At 42.1% G+C, this 20,374-nt stretch overlaps 1 protein-coding gene across 1 annotated transcript in view; it reads right to left on the reverse strand.

Annotated features, from left to right (window-relative positions):
- LOC121443727 (nuclear body protein SP140-like protein) overlaps positions 1–20,081 on the reverse strand; it is a 31,149-nt gene extending 11,068 nt beyond the window's left edge. Inside the window, exons 1-6 of the mRNA XM_041645523.1 lie at positions 20,009–20,081; positions 18,773–18,838; positions 16,053–16,130; positions 14,295–14,399; positions 12,222–12,364; positions 10,340–10,391 (exon numbers count right to left, since the gene is read on the reverse strand). Of these exons, the coding sequence (XP_041501457.1) occupies positions 10,340–10,391; positions 12,222–12,364; positions 14,295–14,399; positions 16,053–16,130; positions 18,773–18,838; positions 20,009–20,081 (517 nt within the window). The remainder of the gene's footprint in view (positions 1–10,339; positions 10,392–12,221; positions 12,365–14,294; positions 14,400–16,052; positions 16,131–18,772; positions 18,839–20,008) is intronic.
- Positions 20,082–20,374: the final 293 nt, after the last annotated feature.

Here is a 20,374-nt window from a genome sequence, read left to right on the forward strand (position 1 = left end):
TGATTGGAAAACTGGTGAGAAAGACATCTGGGGAAGAAGTATTTGGATAGAGCTATCCAATGGGCAAAGGATGCAAAGACACTTGTGTCCCATGTAAATGCCCATCAAAAAGTGACTTTAGCTAAGGAGGAGTTCAATTATCAGGTAGTGGTCAGCCTCTTTCCCCAGATATTCCTGTCATTGCCCAATGGGCCCTTGAACAAAGAGGCCATGATAACTGAGATGGCGTTATGGCTGGGCTCAACAACATGGGCTTCTGTTCACCAAGGCTGACTTTGCTACAGCTGCTGCTGAGAGTCAGGTCTGCCAACAGCACACCAACGTTGAGTCCCAGCTATGGCACAATTCTCTGGAGTTGATGGGGGAGAGTCTTCTGTTTTGTGTTAATTTCATTGGTTAAATAAAGAGACTGCCCTGGCCCTTTAATAGGACAGAAAATTATGTAGGCAGAGTAAACAAAAAAAGAGTGCTGGGAGAAAGAAGCTGAGTCAGTGAGTCGCCATGGTTCTCCCACTCCAGACAGATGCAGGTTAAGATCTTCCCTGGTAAGCCACCTCGTGGGCTACACAGATTATTAGAAATGGGTTAGATCAATATGTAAGAGCTAGCCAATAAGAGGCTGGAACTAATGAGCCAGGCAGTGTTTAAAAGAATACAGTTTCCGTGTAATTATTTTGGGGCATAAGCTAGCCATGCGGGCGGCTGGGTGCCAGGGACGCATCCCACAGCTCCCTATTACAACAGAGTGGCACCCAATGTGGGGCAACAGTTTCTCGGGTCTACTCTGCTTGCCAGAGGCAAACAAGCACTCTCATCTAAGAGAGGCTTCCTGACTCAGCTTTAGCTGCAAAGCTTGCAGCTCTTTTAAGAGGTCCTGCCACGAAACACTTAAACGGTGTTGACAAAAATCTGAACGCATGCTTTTCGGTTTTCAGCCATAGTAGGAAAAAAGCTGCACCATTTAAAAATGCTGGCTTTCTGGGTCATCCTGCCAGGACAAACTCTGACTGTTTGAGGCAGGAGGGCTGACTACAGAGAGAGGACTTATGTGTTGTCTGTGGACATAATGCTGCAACTTACTTGCTGGCAGGGACCTTGAAATGCCATAGAGTTGTGGCAGTAAACATGGCTACAGCCAGTACCTCAGCCATGAGGATGGAAAGCTAAGGAATGGACTGGATCTAGCTGGCAAAGCCATGGCTTTAATCCTACTGAAATTGCTTGCTAAATTAAGGACTCATGTGGTCTAAAAAGAGACATATAGAGTAAAAGAAAGATTCAAAGTCAAAGAAAATGTTTAAATGGTTTACAGTGTGTTAAAAATATATGCATGCTAAACATTAAAGTTCTTAAAGTAAAAAACAAATTAAAAAGGGAAGAAAGAGAGTAGTTGGGTGTGGTAGTACACACCTTTAATCCCAACACTTGGGAGGCAGAGGGAGATTGACCTCTGTGACTTCAAGGTGTGATAGCACATGCCTTTAATCCCAGTGCCCAGTAGGCAGAGACAAACAGATCTCTGTGCGTTTAAGGTGTGGTAGTGCACACCTTTAATCCCAATGCCTGGGAGGCAGAGACAGGTGGATCTCTGAGAGTTCAAGGACAGCCTGGTCTACAGAGTTATTCCAGGTCAAAGATACAGAGAACCTATCTCAAAAAGCAAAAAATAAAAATAAACAAAATAGAGGTTAAAATAAAATGCACAAAGATGGAAAATGCACAGAGAATTTTGATACTGTATGCTATTATGCTCTCTTTGAATTGTTTGAATGCTGAGGAAGGAGCAACAGCTGCTAAAAGATATTTGTTTATAAATGCTGCTGAACTAATCCAACATAGATATCTTGAAAATGCCTTGACTTTGAAATTTGGATCTAATGACATGATGCTTTGGAAAGGAGTTTCTTATTTTGTTTTCACAGAGGGTGAAAGTCTGTGGATTGCTTCTATCCCAATTTGGTATGATGGACCACGTCTTTCTGAAGGGTTGCTGTGAATACCTTCAGAAAATTGCTTCGCTCAACTGCCAACTGAGATGAAACTAGCACACAGGTTATACCATGAAAGACCTAATTAACAACGCCCCCATTCAGCAGGAAGCAGTTTGGAGAGAAAAAACTGTGCCCATGTTCCCAAAATATTGTCTATAAATGTTCTTTTACATTTAAAAGGGGAAGTGATATAGATATGAATAATTTGCATTGATATGGATTTTGCTTTAGTGATTTAAATTTAAGGTCAATTTTGTTATATGTATATGTGTTTCTGATCTTGATTAAGGTATTGTGATTGTGTAGTTCATTTAAAAATGTAATGTATATAGGTTGTTAATGGATAATCATTAATAATAGTCAAGTTTGTAGTCATGTTAGATTTTCTAGATATATAGATATATATTTCAGTTAGATCGGCATTCTTCATATCTTTCAACGACTATGGAATATGCTATTTAATGTTTTAATAACTTAGGGCTTTTTATGACAATGAGACACATCTGCTCCTGACAATGCCAATCTACTTAAAGAGGAATATGGGCATCGAAGAGGATCCTTATGGAGTTGGATAGTCATTTGGGCAAGAAACTGCTCTGGCCTGGACTGTTGCATAAACTGGACACAAAGAACCCGCAGAGAGAGGACTGCTGAACTTGCCTAAAGGTGAGATGGTCTTTCAGGTTCCTGCTTCATAAAAGAATTCACAAGACATTCTGCAGGACACAGCAGGAAGTGACTGAACTGTCTTTGAATTTTCCTGCTTCATGGAAATGTCTGCTGGATGAAGATAGATGCCCCAATGGTACCAAGGAACTTTGGGTGACTGTCCAGGCAGAGAGATGTCTCTGTCATTTCTAGAGCTTTGGATTTCTTGTTTGCTTAGGTAATATTATATCCTTCTGGAGTTTTTGATGGAGTTGAAGAATGGTTAGCTATAGTTATAGTTTTCCTTAGTTATGATAAAAGATAAAATAGATATAATTATTGTAACTGTAATTCTTACTTGATAACTGTTTTGTTATATGTAATCTTACTATGTTAAAGTGAAAGTCTTTCTTTTTTGTTTAAACAGAAAAGGGGGAAATGATGGGGGAGAGTCTTCTGTTTTGTGTTAATTTTATTGGTTAAATAAAGAGACTGCCCTGGCCCTTTAATAGGACAGAAAATTAGGTAGGCGGAGTAAACAGAACAGAATGCTAGGAGAAAGAAGCTGAGTCAGTGAGTCGCCATGGTTCTCCCACTCCAGACAGATGCAGGTTAAGATCTTCCCTGGTAAGCCATCTCATGGGCTACACAGATTATTAGAAATGGGTTAGATCAATATGTAAGAGCTAGCCAATAAGAGGCTGGAACTAATGAGCCAGGCAGTGTTTAAAAGAATACAGTTTCTGTGTAATTATTTTGGGGCATAAGCTAGCCATGTGGGCAGCCAGGTGCCAGGGATGCAACCCGCAGCTCCCTATTACAACATGGGGTGACCAGCGAGCAAGTGGTGGCAGGTTGCCTATATTAAACAATTTCCTCCATGGAAGTGACAATACTTTTTTCTTACTGAAGTTGATACTTATTCTGGTTAATACTTCTGCCAAAACCACCATCTGTGCTCAAAGAATGCCTAATCCACTAACTTGGTTAACAGTATTGCTTCTGACCAGGGAAGTCACTTCACAGCCAGAGAAATATGAAGTGGGCCTGCAACCATGGAACCCACGGATCTTACCATCTTCCTCACCATCCTGAAGAAGCTGATCTGAGACAAAGACAGATTGGCCTTTTGAAGTCACAGTTAAGTGAAAAGTAGGTGGCAGCAGGATGGAGGGTTGGCATAGGGGTCTCCAGAAGGCAGTATATGTTTTGAATCAGTGTCCAATATATGGTACCGTTTCTCCCATAGCCAGGATCCACAGGGGTGGAAAAGGAAATAATTTTGCTCACTATCATCTTTGGTGACCCATTAGGAAAGCTTTTGTTTCTTTTTCCCACATCCCTAAGTTCTGCTGGCCTTGAAGTTTTGGTTCCAGAGAAGGGAGTGCTCCTACCAAAAGCCACAACAAACATTCCATTGAACTGGATCTCAGAATTTCCCCCTGGCCACTCTGGGCTTCTATCGCCCTAAAACCAACAGGCTAAGAAAGAAAGAACACTGTTAGGAGAAGTGATAGATCCAGATTACCATGGGAAGATTGGATTGCTTCTCCACAGAGGCAGTAAGAAGGAAGATGTCTGGAGTGCAGGAGATCCTGTAGGGTGTCTCTTAATGCTACCATGCCCCATGATTAAAGTCAATGGAAAATTACAGCAACCTAATCCAGGCAGGATGATAGAGGGCACAGACCCATCAGAAATGAAGGTATGGGTCATTTTTTCTGGTAAAAGAGCAAAGATCTGTTGACAGGCTTTCCTCAGGTAGAGGAAATACAGAATAGGTAGTAGAAGAAAGCCAATCTAAAGACCATCTAAGACCACATGATCAGTTGCAGAAATGAGGATTATAACCAACATGAGTGCTTCTGTTGTATTTTGGTAAGAATGTGTTTGTGCAGGTATTTGTTCTTTCAATATCCTTATCATATGTTATAACAACTAAGAGAATGCTAGTAGTAGGATGTCCTCTAAGGGACATTGCCACCTATTCTAAATTTAAAATTTGTTTGTGGTTGTATGAAGGATAGTTATGTCATGTTAGGTATAAGTATGACCTGGTTTGCAATAGAGATGTATATTCATACAAATTTAAGATCAATTTTGTTTTATACATATACATACACACACACACACATATATATATATGTGTGTGTGTGTGTGTGTGTGTGTGTGTTCTTGGTTAAAGTATTGTGTTTGTGCAGTTCATTTGAAAATTTAATGCATAATTAAGAAATATAGATTAATAGATAATCATCTATAATAGACAAGCTTATAGTCATGTTAGGTTTTCTAGACAAATAGAGATATATTTCAGCTAGATAGGTATTCTTCAAATCTTTTAGAGACTTTCAGAATATGGCATTTAAAATGTTTAAATTATTAAATTAAGACTTTTCATGACAATGAGACTCATCTGCTCCTGGCAGCACCAATCTACTTCAAGAGGAAGATGGGCATCAAAGAGGCTCCTTATGGAGTTTGTTAGCCATTTGGGCAAGAAAATGCTCTTGCCTGCACGGCTTGGTGTTATGCTGTATGAACTGGGCATGCAGGACCCACAGAGAAATGACTGCTGAAGTTGCCTAAAGATGGTGAGATGGTCCTTTAGGGTTCCTGCTTCATGAAAGAGTCTGCCAGACATTCTGCAGGACACAGAAGAAAGTGACTGTGAAACTGCCAATATAGGTGGATCTGTCTTTGAAATTTCCTGCTTCATGGAAAAGTCTGCTGGATACTATGGTCATGTAGGCTGAAGATGAATTCCCCGACAGTACAGAAGAACTTTGGGTGACTATCCAGGCAGTAAGATATCTGTCAATTTTAGAGTTTTATAAGTTGCTTACAGTGCACTTAGCCAATATTCTATCCTTCTGGAGTCTTTGACGGGGTTGAAGAATAGTTACGATTATAGTTTTCCTTAGTTATGATAAGAGATAAAGTAGATATAAATATTGTAACTACAATTCTTGCTTGATAACTGTTTTGCTATATGCAATTTTACTCTTACTCTGTTAAAGTTAAAACCTTCTTTTTTATTTAAACAGAAAAGGGGAAATGTTTTGCTTTTATTCATTAATGAATAAAATTAATTTCATTCATTAACTGCTTTGGGCTTATAGCAGGACAGAAGAGAAGTAGGCAGGGAAAACTAAACAGTGCTGTGAGAAAGAAGGCAGGGTCAGAGAGGCATCATAGAGCTGCCAGAGGGGAAAGACGTGAGCTGCCCGCTGGAACCTTGCTGGTAGGCCACAAGCCTCATGGTAAAATATAAAATAATAGAAATGGGCTAATTTAAGAATAAAAGTGAGCTAGAAATATGCATAAGCTAATAGGCCAAGCAGTGCTGTAATTAATAGTTTCTGTGTGGTTATTTTGGAGCTGAGCAGCTGGGAACAAACAAGAGGACACTAACAACACAGGTTAATATATAATGTGCGTGTGAGTGTACATGGCATAATTATATTATGTTTAGGCATTATTATGACATGGTTCTTGTTTTTATTTGGAAATTAATCATGACACAAGGAGATATGATTGACAAGAGGTGGATTGTGGTGGCTATTATTGGTTGTCAAGTTGACTGTATCTGGAATGAACAATCCAGAAATGGAGGCACATCTCTGATTGATCCAGATATTGTGGCAGGAAGACAGAATGCCTTAAATCCAGATCTTGAGGTGGAATGACACACACCTTTAATCCAGACTTTGAGGCAGGAAGATACACCTTTAATCTGGTCCAAACCCTCTTCTGGAAGCCTATATAAGGATATGGAAGAAAGAAGGGTTGGTTCTTCTTTACCTGCTTGCTGTTGTCTTGTTAGTACATCCATCCCTTCTTTGGCACTGGAGTGGAGCCTACTTCTTTGAGATTCCAGCATGTACAGAGGACCAGCTGAGACACCCAGCCTCATGGGACTAAGCAACTACTAGATTCTTGGACTTTCCACTCACAGAAAGCCCTGGTTGGGTTAGTTGGATTGAAGCTCTTAAGTTATTCCAATAAATTCTATATATATATATTAAAGTTATTCATATAATGTACTAAATATTTTTGAAATTTATTATATATGTATATATACATATATATACATACACACACACACACACACACACACACACACACACACATATATATATATATATATATATATATATATATATATATGAAGAGATGGATTCCTTCTATAAGTTCTGTGACTCTAGAGAACCCTGATTAATACAAATGGTGTACCTATGCTTGAAAACCATCTAAGGTGACTGAGGGAAAATACTCTGTGAATTGCTCAGTGGTGATGGTTTTGGTCCTAGCCAGATGGGTCCCTGATGGCTCACTTCAGAGTGACCCCAGGGAATTCATGAGGCATGAGGACCAACTTACTCTGCAGGCAACTTTCTGTATGTAGTGGAACGATCCAGACCTAGCATGCATGAAGCCTGGCCTGTTTCTCCTGAACTCTGCCTGCACTTGGGGTGCATGCTGGGACGTGTTCTTTACACACACTGCCTTCTACAGATGCTGTCTCCTCTCATAGTAGCTCCTCACCCTTCATCCACAGCCAGCCATGCCCACTGCCACTCCAGGCTCTGTCCCAGGGACCCCAAAGATCTAGATTTCTGTCTCCATCCCTCATGTAAATGAGAACATGGGAACACGTGGTGAAACACATGATAGGATGATAACATGGGAGCACATGCTAATATATGGTAGCATGAGAACACATGGTGAATCACATGGTAGGATAATAACATGAGAACACATGCTAACACATGGTAGGATGAGAACACATGGTAGGATGGGAACATGAGAACATGCGCTATCACATGGTAGGATAGGAACATGAGAACACGCACTAGCACATGGTAGGATAGGAACATGAGAACACGCGCTAGCACATGGTAGGATGGGAACATGAGAACACGTAGTGAATCACATGGTAGGATGGGAACATGAGAACACGTAGTGAATCACATGGTTGGATGGGAACATGAGAACACATGCTAACACATGGTAGGATGGGAACATGAGAACACGTAGTGAATCACATGGTAGGATGGGAACATGAGAACACGTAGTGAATCACATGGTAGGATGGGAACATGAGAACACGCGCTATCACATGGTAGGATGGGAACATGAGAACACGCGCTAGCACATGGTAGGATGGGAACATGAGAACACGTAGTGAATCACATGGTAGGATGGGAACATGAGAACACATGGTGAAACCCATGGTAGGAAGCTTCTGGCCCAAACACCCAGACTGGCTCCTCCTGCCTTGGTGGGGAGCAAATCTGGTAATCTTGGTTCATCTCCCAGAGCAGCGCACCCAAGCTGACAGGGATCCCCCTTCAGGGAAGAGGCGACCAAGACACAGGCAATGTACCAAGGCGAAGGCTAGGACTTTCCAGGGATTGTAGCTAAGAGTCAGTACTTCCATGAGCGTTAGCTGGGGCACTGGACAAATACTGGATTCTCTGCAGAAAGAGAAAATTTCAATGACAATGTTAAATGTAAGATTTAAATGATAGTTGTTTAAATTAGTTTTATCACCACCAGCATTATTGATGTTATTTTTGAGATAGGTCTTAGGTAGCCAAGGCTGCTCTTAGACTCACTATATAACCAAGGCTGGACTTGAACTACTGATCTTCATGTTTCTACATATGGAACATGGAGTGCTGGGATTCCAAGCATGTGCCATCATCCCTGGCTAAAATTAGTATTATTACTAAGAATCAACTTGATAGGAACAGCTCAAGTGTTCCCATCTAACAAATTAAAGCTTAATGCCAACAGCAAAATCAGCTTCAGCCTCATAAGGCCAGCACCTAATCTCCCACTAAGGATTTTTGATCATGACCACTCCAAAGTATTTCTCAATTTCACTTTCACCTCAGCCTTTAGAAGCCATGGTCGCACGCACCTGTAGGGGGTTCCCATGGTCCCTCCCACTTGACAGAGGGTTCTCACTCTTGAATTCTTTGATTGAAAATATTGGTATAATTCATTCTGTCTAGAGGGTTTCTCTTACATATATCTACTTCTTTTCCATACCTATTTTTATGGACCTGTGTATCTCTTCAGAGAAAGAGATGATGTCAAACTATTGTTGGACCTAAAGCGAGTTCCACCTCCTGGCTCTTGGTCCTCAGGAAGCCTTTTTGGAGTCAGGCAAAGAGGCAGTGTCTGGTTTCTATAGGCTGGTTTGAACAATTCTACCTGTCCTCCAACATTAATGGCTCTCGGCCATTTTTTTCTTCAATTTGACCATCCAGGATGTATCAGCCATGACCACCAGCACCTCACCTCAGAGCAGCTTGAGGTGAGCCTGAAGCTGTGATAGACCAATCATAGCCCAGAACACATAAGGCTCAACGAGTTCTGGGGTCTGGGTGATCCTAGAGAGGAAATCTATCACCTTCTGTAGCTCTCCATGGGCCATAGCCCTGAAAATCAAATGAACCTAAGGCACTCAGGGCTGCAGCTTTCTCTTAATGGCCTTCTGCTCTCTATTCACAACTCAAAGAGCAGGTAGGCCAGCAGCACATTTAGACACAAAAAAAGGACTTCACATTGTTTTGCACATTCATTGGAAAGATTTGTCAGTCTTCCCTTCTGTGACACAGGCCATCTCAACCCTTAACCCCAGTCCAGGGCCGAGAGCTGGAAACAAGCAGGATCTGTGTTACAATCACCTGAGAAGGGCGCTCTTACTGTCCACTGTTCTAGAGTCTCCCAGGCCGCACTGTTTGTTATTCTGTAATGTGGACAATGACTTGGACACAATCCTTGAGGTCCCTCAGGGCTACTGTTTCTATCTTTTGTCCAGTCCATGGGTCTTCTGTGTATAGTTAGCAATTGTGCATTAAAAGATGAGTAAACATAGCTTCGCTTGGGAAAAGAGAATCCAGGTGTCTCAATGCAGATGTTAGCATACAGAAACGATGGTTCTGGAAACCATACCAGACTGTCTGACACACATCAGCCACCACCAGAAAGGATAAATGGTCCTGGAAGAGCTGGGAAGTTGTCATGTGATACCGAGAGTAACAAGGAAGATTCCAGAACCCATGACTCTGAGCAGGTAAAGAAGCTCTGTGAGGCTTATGAAAGTGGAAATGGATTGTGGCTTCTGTTTCTCTGAGAATCCTGTTCTTACAAATTGAGGCTCAAAAGAAGAGGCAAGTGCCCCTGTTGTTATGAAACACTGCATCCAGGACTAAAAATGGTTCTGTGGGTTGGACAATTCTAGCTCATTTGAGTGATTCAAAAAGAGATACTCTTAGAATTTAGAGGAAGGTAGAGAATATGGACTTTAAAGTAGTCATTGACCAGGTTAGGAGTTAGTTTCCTTCAAGGAAACTGAGTGATTGATGTGTCCCAGTGGTTCAGAGTCCAAACCAGTCAGACAATAATGCAAATGACAAATAATATACAGGCCTGAAGTTCAAATTTTCAGTGAGCTATGAAGCCCAGTGTGGAGTGTTTCATGGCCTATTGAAGCCTATGTTGGTGATTTTTTATCATCTCCAGCTCAAAGGAAGACCTGGCCTTACACACATCCTGAGTGAAGACACAGGCTGAAAACCAGAAAAGAAGTAGTAGAGGAAGGAAGGAGAGGTGATTTTAAGTATGACAACCTAACCAAGACACCATAAAATTAAAAAGTTTTGTGAGTAAAACCACATGATGAGAACTCACCTTTTTTCTCTTGCCATAAGTTTGTGGAAAATTGGGGAGAAATTTTTTCTGCAAGATAGAAGGATCGAGCATGTAGTTATCTGTATTTCAGCAGTGTGCACTGGGAATTGTCAGTCTCCTTCCAGAAGTTCTGCCTGGATCTTCCATACAGACCCGCGTTGTCCAACTCCATTCCCCTCTCATCGCATACAACTTAGAGATGCTGGCCTGTGGCAGCTGGAAAGACCTCCTCATATCCCTCTTCCTCAAGTGCTGAGAATTTCCCCTCACAATCCCTTGTTCAACCATTACACATTCTCTGTTCCCACGGGACACAATTCAACTTGTTCCACTAGGAACTAGTGTTCCACTAGGAACTAGTTCCACAGGACTAGGCAGTTAACACACATGTGTTTCATGCATATAGGGTGTCACATGTTCTGATGAATTTGGAGCACATGACAGAAATTTGGTTATGGGAGATAATGGAGAAAGTTTGTGGAAGAAACACATCCTCTCCTCTCCTCTCCTCTCCTCCTCCTCCTCCTCCTCCTCCTCCTCCTCCTCCTCCTCCTCCTCCTCTTCCTTCTCTCTCTCTCTCTCTCTCTCTCTCTCTCTCTCTCTCTTCTTTTTAGACAGGGCTTCTCTGTGGAGGTCTGGCAACCTACTCACAGTGCAGACAAGACTGTCTTTGAACTCAGAGATCCAGCTGCCTCTGACTTAGGAGTGCTTGGATTTAAAGAGTATGCCACAACCATCAGCACAGAGAATCAATCTCTAATCTCCAACAGTTTAAGAAGGGTCTCTGGGAGGTGAGGGCCCAGTCAAGAGAGGTGAGATATTTAAGCTAAGAATTCTAGGAAAAAAACTAGCTTGAAGGATAGGGAGATGAGGAAATCATGTCCATGATGGTCCATTACTAACAGCATTGCAGATGTGTCCTAGTTAGTTTGATTGTCAACTTGACACACCTATGAAGAGCAAATGTCAACTGAAGAACTGTCTGTCTCAGATAACCTTTAGGCATGTCTGTGGGGGCATTTTATTCATTGTGGATTCATACAGAAAATCGAAGCCCACTGTGGGTGGTGCCATCACTTATCAGTGGGCCTAAGCTGAATAAGAAAAGCAGTTGAACATGAACCAAGGAGCAAGCCAGTTCTTCTGTAGTTTCTGCTTCAGTTTCTGCCTCCATATTTCTGCCCTGTGTTTCTGCCTTGCCTTCCCTTCATGATGGACTGCTGCCTATAACCAAATAAACTTTTTCCTTCCCCAAGTTGCTTTGGGTCATAATGTTTATCATAGTAACACAGCAAGCAAAGTAGAACCAGAGGTTGAGGTTAGCAGAGAGCTGATGTCTTTTTTAGCTTAGTTGAAGCCCTGAGTTCAGCCCCTTCACACCAAATAATGGTGACAATGATGATCATACATTTCATCTGCAATTTCTAACCTCAAGGACATCACTAATTCCTTGTCAATGTTTCAAATTTGAGGTCATTAGGATGGCATTAAGTTCCTGCACAGACATCCTGAGTTGATGATTTATGACACATTATTCATCTCCTGTATCCATACAATTGCCTTTGCTAGCAGTCCTTTCTCTAGATTCTCTTTCACTTGTCTGGCCGTCAACTCCTCCTTTGGCTTCAATGCAGAAATTTCTCTTCAAGAACCCCAACCAAGAATTGCCATTTCCTTCTTAGAGATTCTGTATCTATCATTTGTCAGCATCAGCAAGGTGTACCTCCAGAAATGAGGCTTTGAATATGGGCTGCCTCTCTCCTGAGTGACAGGCAAACCTTATCGGCATTAGGGATTCCCCATATCTCATAGCTATTTGATCCATAAACAGTGTAAGAAGAAGAGGCACTGACCCCCCTCCCCCCTCCACTGCAATACCTGGATCAGGAATTTCAGGGGCCGCTTGTAGCAGCGCACACTCAATTTCCAGTTCTTTGATCGTCCATGGCCTCCCAAGTTTTCAAACTCAGTGGGTGTGTACCAGCCCCCAGCTTCACTCTGTATGGACTTCACGAAGATCCCTGTAAGACCGCAGTAGACTGATCATGAGCCTGCTTTGTCCCTGGAGCTCAGATTCATGGCCCACACTGGAATTGGAACCACCCAAAGTGTGCTCAAAGTCAATAGAGTTGGCCTTCTTTCTGGCTTCAGGAGTCCCAGCTCAGCCCTGGAGTTCCCTAAAGGGCTTTGTTGAAGCCTTTCATGCTTCTTTGATTTTCATGCATGAAGAAAATGACAATTGCCACCAATAGATATCTTTTTAAAACTGTTTCAGGGTCATGTAGAAAGGGACAAGGTAGTGACTGACTGCTCAGGGTGCGTGGATTTCAACCTGGTGTTGATCTCTCAGGCTGGAGAACAACCCGTCCCAGGAGGCCCCCGGCAAGGTGGAGGTGGAGTCCTCATCTTAGAGCTGAGGCTGCAGCTGGATTCTGCAACTCGGAAGTTCTGTGGCATCATTGTCTAACCAAATTTATGAGACTATTGAACAGGTGCTTGGCCATCACTGCAGTTGGAGGTAAGTACTATTAACAAAAGTAAATATTGTCTGACGAAAATACAGACTATGGTTAATAAAAAAAATAGTTATGTTTTGGGCATCTTCATTGTTATGAAAATGCAAGCAAAATCACAACACCATTTTACATACCACCAAGATGACCATAACAAAAAACAAGAAATAGTAGCTATTTACTGTAGGGAAGTTGAAGGTCTCACACACTGATGATATGAATATAAAACAATGTAACCGATACCAAAAACATTTGGTAATTCATAACTGAGTTCAACATATAATCATCCTATGACCCAGCAATTCCACTTCTGTGTATGTGCCTCAAACTCAGTGTTTATATCACATAAATGGTATACACAAATTATCAAAAGAGCATTATTCATTATAACCCAAGGCAGAATGAGGCAAATTGAATAAATGAGGGAAACATGAAATAATCATACAATGGAATATGACATTATTTGTGATTTGAAGTATATATTGCATAAACTACACAGATGAGGCTTGATGTTATCATGCTAAGTGAAAGCAGGCAGTCACAAGTGCCATACGCTAAGGCATGTCACTTGTATGAAGTGTGTAAGGAGGCAGATTTATAGGCCAGGAATTAGCTGGGTGAATGCTCGGTAGAAGGAACTAGGAATGAGTATCAACTCCTAATAGACAGAGGGGGACAAATATGTTTGCACGGTAATTTTTCTTCTGTGTACCAAAAAAGAAACCCTTAATGATCATAGACTCCAAGTGCTGAATTATATGGTATATGAATTATAACTCAGTAAAGCTGTTAAAAATAGTGACAATGTATTTATATCTACTGCCATCCACAGGCTCATAATAAAAGAGATCTGAGATGAAGTCCATCATAGTGGGTTATGGTTTGGGGAGGGGGGCGGCGGCTGTGTATTTTTTTCTTTTTTTGCAAACCAGAATATGTTATACCAATAATATAAGTTAATCCTCATGGATATACTATGGGTCAGGCTTTATATTATTGTACTCTATTTAAAAATGAGGAATTTCATGCCAAGAAAGTCCTTCCCACACTACACAAAGAGACCTCCTCTCTTGGCAAAGCTGAGTCTAGATCTTGGGTTCTCTGATTCTCAATCCTGTGATGCTCTCACCATGACAAGTGCCCTGCCCTGGTGCTATTGACACAGGGATGTGAAGGCAGAGGCTGAGGGTCCCTCCCCATTTATGTCTGACTGGGAGGAAAATATGCAATAGCTTCCATTTCTTAATGGAAGTTTCTCTGGTTCTCTGGGCATCATGGCTCCATACATGTTATTGCGAGCATCTACTAGGCATGGTTTCTTCAAGCATTAGGATCCTTCCTGTTTTCAAGCCAATTCTTCTAGTTCCTTAAGTAATTCCATTATTGCTTGTGATGTTTTTATTTAGCAGTTGTGAAAAAAAAAACCCACGATACCTACCTTGCTTGAATTTATCCTTGTGTAATGTTCCCTTCACGTTACCACATGTCACGGGAAGCAGCTCAGCACTGAAACCTGCATTTTTATTTCTGCACCTTTTCGGAACTGGAAAAAAAGAAGATTTCTTCTTCTGTCTCTTTGCAGGTGTGCACGTTCCCTCTTCTCTCTTAGGGTCATTCCTTTAACACTAGGAACACTTCGCTCCTCAGATCTCTAACTTCTAAGTCCTTTTTGCAAGTGGCATATTGGATACATAATGACAAATATTTTACCTCTAACATATTTTTAAAAAGAACAAGCTTTACCGGAGACTTTTGGCTTTGATAAACTGTCCTTATTCTCACTCTGATGGCTACATGGCCATGAAATAGGCACTTCCTGACTCTTCTATTGTACTAACGATGGTAGGCAGAGATGGTCCTCTAATCTCCCCCATTTGAGCACTGACTGGACTAGAAGGGAGAGATGATGGGCAACCTAGCAGAGTTGGGTGGAATTCCTTTTCTGTCTGCTCTGCTCCACCTCTCCCTCACAACAGCATTTTCTGTCTGTAACAGAGAGAACCCCCAAAAGTTCTAGAATAATCTGAAAGCTCTTATGTAGAGCAGAGCTGCAACTCCATAGAAATAGAGATGAAAATTCCTCAAACAAATTTCGGAGAGATGAGGAGTTACATTTTCCCTGCCTGTCATCAGTGCAGAGACCGTGGTGTGGGAGGGGAGAACTGTCTGTGATGCTGATACTATTTGAGCAGTAGCTGATCAAGACTACAATGGACATCTGATGGTTGACATAAATCACCCTCCTCTTTAGTAATGGAGAAACTGAGGAAAGAAGAGCCCAGGGATAGCCCGAAGTCCATGCAGTCATAGAAGAAAAGGTTTGGACCCAGGTCTCTCCGACCACTCTGGGCCACCTTGATGTGCATTCACTGGTGGGTGATACCCCGCGTATGGCAGAGATTGTCTCCACTCTTCCCGGTGAATGGAGGCAGCATTACCGTGGCCCAGAGCTCTTGGTCTTCTTTCAGCTGTATCATCACGATTCTAGTTTCTCAGAGACAGTGAGTAACAGGCAGTGTCTCCGTGGTTAGTTCAGCTACATAAAGCTGTCATGGAAACTAATGCCCTTGCTTCCTCTCTGTACATGGTGGGAGCACCAGCAACAGAAGGGCTTCCACTCAGGAACAACTTTCCAAGGGAGTCTCCTCCCTCTTACCCAGGATGTCACCAGGACTCTGGAAGGGTAAAGTATGCCTGAGAATACCTCCTTCCTCTCTCTCCTTCTGACAGCCCACACCCATAGCCCACTGGGAAAACTTTTCCCTGCAGCCGTCCATCCTCCATTCCAGCTCTAAGAACTGGGAAGTTACACGGTCTGCTCAAAATTAAAAAGAACTCACCCAAAGGGAGGAGGAAAAGGGATATGAGAGAGAACATTTGCTTTCTGCTTATACTTCACCAAGTCTAGACATTTTAATAATCAATGTGTGGTGCTGTAGGGGCTTTTTCCACTCCTTCAGCCAATAGCCTTTAAGAGACCAACTCAAAGGTAAGGAAGAAATTAGGACACATAATATTGATGATATAAATATAGTTCACAGTCTTGCTCCAAACAACTTTGCTTTGAGATTTTCCTGCTCTCAAGTTGATAGATAAGCCTGAGTAGAAATTTTTAAGGCTTTAGATTTTCCCCAAATCCTAACAAAGTCTGTGTGCACTCATGGGTGTAGGGAAAGACCCCCAGAGGCCATCTTACCCCTGGTCTTGGCAGAACGGCCTGGATTCTTTTTCATTTTCTTTCTCCTGACAGCCTGGCGACCAACTCTGCTGCCATCTAGGAGAGATACAGACAAATGCAGATTGAGCAAAGCAACAGCTGAAAACTGGGAAGTAGCAAGGGAGGCCACTCTGTTAAGTCAGAGTACTTTCTGAACACACTGTGGATGAGAGCTCACAACAAGGAGCTGTGTCTAAGCAAGTAGAAGTCAAAGTTAAAGCCTGTGAAGGATTCTGTTGTATTAACACATTAGAAAGTAATCTGTCTACACAGAGACTTGAATAAAAATGTGGTTTACAAAATATGTATTCAAAAAGATAGACAAAACCACCACTTCTCCTTTCTAAACAAAAAAATATACATATTGTTGTTGTTTTTATCATTTCTTAACCCCGGACATCCTAAGACCCTCTCCCCCCCCCTCTTCACCCCAGCTCTCCAAAAATCCCCCCCCTCTTTTAATTTTTTCTTTTACTAATGCAACTTTTGCCTTCCAGCATCTTAATGATGACCCAGCTACTCAGGAAAAGCCACACAGATTTCTTCAATCAGCCGCCTCAGACGACAGCCAGGACTTCAAACATCAGCGACCGACTACACCAGTCAGCAACTCTGGACATCATTGACCAACTACACCAGCCAGCAACCCTGGACATGGACATCAGTGACCAACTGCACCAGCGACCGCAAACGCCAGTGGGACATTGCCAAGATAATCGGACATTCCCTGGACCCCTCAACGCCCAAAGTCAGCAGGAAGCAGCCATGAGAGACTGGACTACGCCCCCATTCCCTACCCTTTAAGGTCCCCCAATTTTTTTTTAATCAAACCAAAAGGGTGAAATGTTGTTCCCTTGCAACACTACAACTCCCAACATTCCTCTGGACTCCAGCGCACGGCAAGCGCGGGACACATTTCCCAGAAGCCTTTGCATCCTCTGTTAAAAGCAAGGACAAGCCACAAGTTCGCCCCTTCTTAACCCTTCCCTTTGTCCCTTCCTTTCACTTTTTTTTTCCTAGTGTGTTTTCCCCTCCCATTAAAAAGTGTACCACGTGGTACCGCCGCGTGTCTGTGTCTTTTCCCTGCGTAATTGTCTTTACCCCCAGAGGACAAACAGAAATTAAGAACAACACATATCAATCTAGAGCACAGCTGGGTCATTGTCAAGAGTGTATGATTCTTAGTTTGGTGAAATTAATATTGAATGGGATTCCAAAGCCAATTTCATGGATCTGATGCAAAATTGATAATCATTTAGAAAAAGACACTTAGCTTTTGTCCATCAAGAAGGAATCCCTTAGACCATTACTAAAATCGGATGGTAGGGTACTGTTTGTAAATATATACAAGTTATAGGAATAAGATTGTAGGAAACATCACCATGATTAACTTGTTCAAAAATCTTCTAAGATTGATTGTTCTCTCTCTCTCTCTCTCTCTCTCTCTCTCTCTCTCTCTCTCTCCTCTAATGACAAAACTTGATCATGTTCAATATTTTAAACACAAATAAAAATATGGACATCACTTCTATTCTAATAGCCAAATATAGCCAGTGCATGCATTTTTGCATACAAATGTATACACGTTGTGTTCCTCTGTATGTATGTGTGGAGGCCCAGATACCAAAGTCAAGCGTCTTCCTCAGTGGCTCTCCATCTTAACTGTTGACAAGATCTGACACCAAAACCAGAACTCATCAGTTTGGTTGGCTAGGCTTGCTGTTCAGCAAACCTGATGGATTCAATGGTGAAGGATTGCAGATGTGTAATCATGTCATTTTTTATGTGGGTGCTAGGGATCGAAATTCAGGGCCTCAAACTTGTGTAGCAAGCACTTTACCACTGAGCGTCTCACCAGCCCTTCAATGAACATTTGTGAAAATGGACTGTCGATTATTTTTCTATCTCTACGTACATCTCCCTCTCTAGACAGATCAATAGTTACATTGAAAGGCCTGGATTTATAAACAAAATGAATGGTTTCATGCTGCGGCATATTATTTTCAGATGTGTTACATTACTTTGTGCTGTGGAACATTTGTTTTAATGATGCAAAGATGTATTGCATTTTTTTGTGTTACATTTGTTTAACTCTGTGAAGCTGTGTTGCTGTGCCTGTCTAAAACAACTGATTGGTCTAATAAAGAGCTGAACAGCCCATAGCAAGGCAGGAGAATGGATAGGTGGGGCACATACACACATTTGCACATATACACCTGCAACCTGTTTGCTTCATTAAACCTTCTTTGGAACACGACCTACATAAACCTTTTGTGGGAGGGTGGAGGTTACTCAGGGGCTAAGAGCCACCAGTGTTCAAACATAAGGACCTGAGTTCAGATACCAGCATCCACTTAAAAAATATGTATGTGTGCACCTATGATGCTAGTGTTAAGGGACGGGAGACAAGAAGCTCAGTGGGGTTTACTGGCTGACAACCATCAAGGGAATAAAGGAGAGAGAGAGAGAGAGAGAGAGAGAGAGAGAGCAGGATATTCAATATCCTCCTCAGGCCTATAACTTGTAGGTGCAAGTATGTGTACCCATATGCCCAGTGTAAATACAACACACACACACACACACACACACACACACACACACACACTACTAAGGCTCAGAAACTCACAGGTCTCCAAGCATGCAATGGGCAACACCTTACAAAACTCAACAGCTGTAACTCCGTCCAGCTGCTTGCTTACTTTTTGGCCGTACAGTTTGTGGCCTTCTTTGTTTTACTCTTGACAAGTTGTGAGCTTTCTTTTCTCCTACGAAACAAAAATAATAAAATTAATTATTCAAAGATATAAGTGTAATTCTCTAAGCCTTATATGTCAGCCATATTCAGATACTGTTTTCAAATTTCAGATCTTAGAAATGAGGAAAAACTCTAACAACCTGTTTAGTCATGTGAGGGTTCATGGTGGTCCAGCCTCAATGAATTTCACACATTCCAAGGTAGAAGCATGAGGATTAGAATTACCGAGCAAAAGGAACAGAGATATGAAAGAAATAAAAGCACCAGGAAGAATTTATTTATTTTCTGCATGTTTATACACTTCACTCCAAAAGGGGAGGGAGAAGGCAACAGACTTCATTAACATGGTATAAGGAATTATCAAGTATCCAGTGGCTTTGATCGGTGAGTTTTTTCCCTTCTGGTCAGCTTAACTGTTTGTCTGAACCCTAGGACTTAACCATTGATCTCCCGGCAACCTTATGGTGTTCCAAGAAACGAGGGGGAACCTTCAAGGCTATGGTTAAGCCCTTCGCTGACATTCATCCCTGGTTATTCCCCTTGGCTAAGGACTGAGATTTGACTCCTCACCACTTGAATTTTGTCCTCATCTCTCTGACTGTTGTCCTCTCTCAGGCCACTCAGAGTGGTCCTATCCAGTCCTTAATTCCTGTATGGACAGGTATCAAATTGACTTTGACCTAGCCCTTAACCCTCGCTTTATCCCAAAGATGTTCATGGTTAATTGCTATTGGGTCCTCACCTTTTTCACATTCTTAGCCATGGGAAATAAACCCTCAAAAACTATCAGTCCACCTTCCTCCCTGGGGTGTCTTTTAGAGACCCTAAAACCTCAATTCTTCATGCTCTACTCACAGATTCCCAAGATCATCTGCCTTTGGACTAAGAAATACCCTAAGTACACATAAGATAATAACCTAAAGTGGCCACCTAACAGTACCTTAGATCCCAATATTCTGAGGGAACTTTCTAACTTTTGTCAGCGCACAGGAAGATGGAAAGAATTATCTCATATCCAAGTCTTTTTCTATCTAAGTTCTAAGCCCTCTGTCCTTACAAGCTGTTCACCTGCTCACATGTTCCTGACTATACCATCTAAGCTGCAGGAATACCCCATTTCCACTCTGGACCCTGCTAATGAACCCCCACCTTTCCAACCTCAGCAGACAGCTACTTCTACCTCTCCAGTTCTCTCTTTCCTCCATCAACTGCTCCGTTAGCCCCTCTGGATCCTTCCTCCTCTCCAGTGCCATGCTGCGGCAGCTGCCCCGATTCTAGCACTCACTTTTACCCCTCCTCTCACAGCTCGCGTGCTGCTAAGGGACCCGACCCTGACCAAACCAACCAGCAGCAGTTCTGTTGCAAGAGGTAGCCAGTGTGGATGGAATGGTCAAGGCACACGTTCCTTTCTCGCTCTCAGAATTCTCTCACGTAGAACAAAAACTGTGGTCTTACACATCTAATTCTACCTCTTTCATAAAACAACTCTAATACATTACTCAATCTTATAGTCACACCTTTCATGATATTTTCATGATCCTAACTA

Source organism: Microtus oregoni, unplaced genomic scaffold (assembly GCF_018167655.1).
Source record: "Microtus oregoni isolate MIOR12 unplaced genomic scaffold, Mior012 000112F_ref0000385, whole genome shotgun sequence".
Lineage (NCBI taxonomy): Eukaryota > Metazoa > Chordata > Mammalia > Rodentia > Cricetidae > Microtus > Microtus oregoni.